Below are 1,189 nucleotides of genomic sequence, written 5' to 3'. Positions count from 1 at the left end.
GACCCCCGGGCCCCGCTGCGTGCCCCCACCGCCTGCTGCACCACCATGTCTTTGGAGTGGCTGATGGACTGGAGCTGGTCCCTGGATGGACTCCGGGATTTCATCGCCACTGGCATCCAGTCTTTCCGGGACTGTGACGCCACCGCCCTCGCTGCAGTCGCCTGCCTCCTGGTCCTCTTCGTGTGGTACTGCTACCACGTGGGGCGGGAGCAGCCCCGCGCCTACGCCACCGTCAACGCCCTGATGCAGAGCGCCGAGGCCAACGGCGTGCAGAACGGGTACGTCTACTGCCACTCGCCCGAGTGCGTGCGCTGCACGCATCACGACGGGCTCAACCAGAAACTCTACCACAACCTGCAGGAGTACGCCAAGCGGTACTCCTGGTCCGGCATGGGCAGGATCCACAAAGGCATCCGCGAGCAGGGCCGCTACCTCAACAGCCGGCCGTCCATCCAGAAACCGGAAGTCTTCTTCTTGCCAGACTTGCCGACCATGCCCTATTTCTCCCGGGACGCTCAAAAGCACGACGTGGAGTTGCTGGAGCGCAACTTCCAGACCATCCTGTGCGAGTTTGAGACCCTCTACAAAGCTTTCTCAAACTGCAGCCTCCCGCAAGGATGGAAAATGAACAGCACGCCCAGCGGGGAGTGGTTCACCTTCTACCTGGTGAACCAGGGCATGTGCGTGCCCAGGAACTGCAGGAGATGCCCACGGACGTACCGCTTGCTCGGGAGCCTTCGCACCTGCATTGGCAACAACGTCTTTGGGAACGCATGCATCTCTGTGCTGAGCCCGGGCACCGTCATCGCCGAGCACTACGGACCCACCAACATCCGCATCCGCTGCCACCTGGGTAAGTGCCTGGTGGGGGAGGGGGTTCATCCTGTCCGGGCATCCCTGCCGCAGGCAGTGCTGCATCCCAGAAAAGGCCTCCTGCACCCTGCGCCCTCTGAGCTCAGCTGCTATTGCAGCCCTGGGGCTGGCTCATGGTGTGAGGGAGGTTTTGGGGCGTTGGCAGCAGTGGCCTCCCCAGGAGAGGCTGGCTCAGTCCACCATGGGTGCCTGACCTCCCCGGGGTCCCGGGCTCAGCAGCAGGGAGCATTTCATCTCCTGTTTCTGCAGCCCTGGAGGCATGGGCTCTCGCCGGTGTGAGATACGGGGATGATTTTGTGCAGGGGTCTCTGATCGA

The 1,189-nt window shown here is 63.1% G+C and overlaps 1 protein-coding gene across 1 annotated transcript in view; it reads left to right on the top strand.

The window, feature by feature from the left end:
• Positions 1–12: 12 nt before the first annotated feature.
• The window catches only part of ASPHD2 (aspartate beta-hydroxylase domain containing 2), a 4,673-nt gene continuing 3,496 nt past the window's right edge, over positions 13–1,189 (top strand). The window contains exon 1 of the mRNA XM_010159912.1: positions 13–853. Coding sequence (XP_010158214.1) covers positions 46–853 — 808 coding nt within the window. The 5' untranslated portion in view covers positions 13–45. The remainder of the gene's footprint in view (positions 854–1,189) is intronic.

The sequence above is a fragment of the Eurypyga helias genome, unplaced genomic scaffold (assembly GCF_000690775.1).
Source record: "Eurypyga helias isolate BGI_N326 unplaced genomic scaffold, ASM69077v1 scaffold41729, whole genome shotgun sequence".
Lineage (NCBI taxonomy): Eukaryota > Metazoa > Chordata > Aves > Eurypygiformes > Eurypygidae > Eurypyga > Eurypyga helias.
Note: the sequence above shows the minus strand (reverse complement) of the source record. Positions and strands in the feature narration are given on the sequence as shown.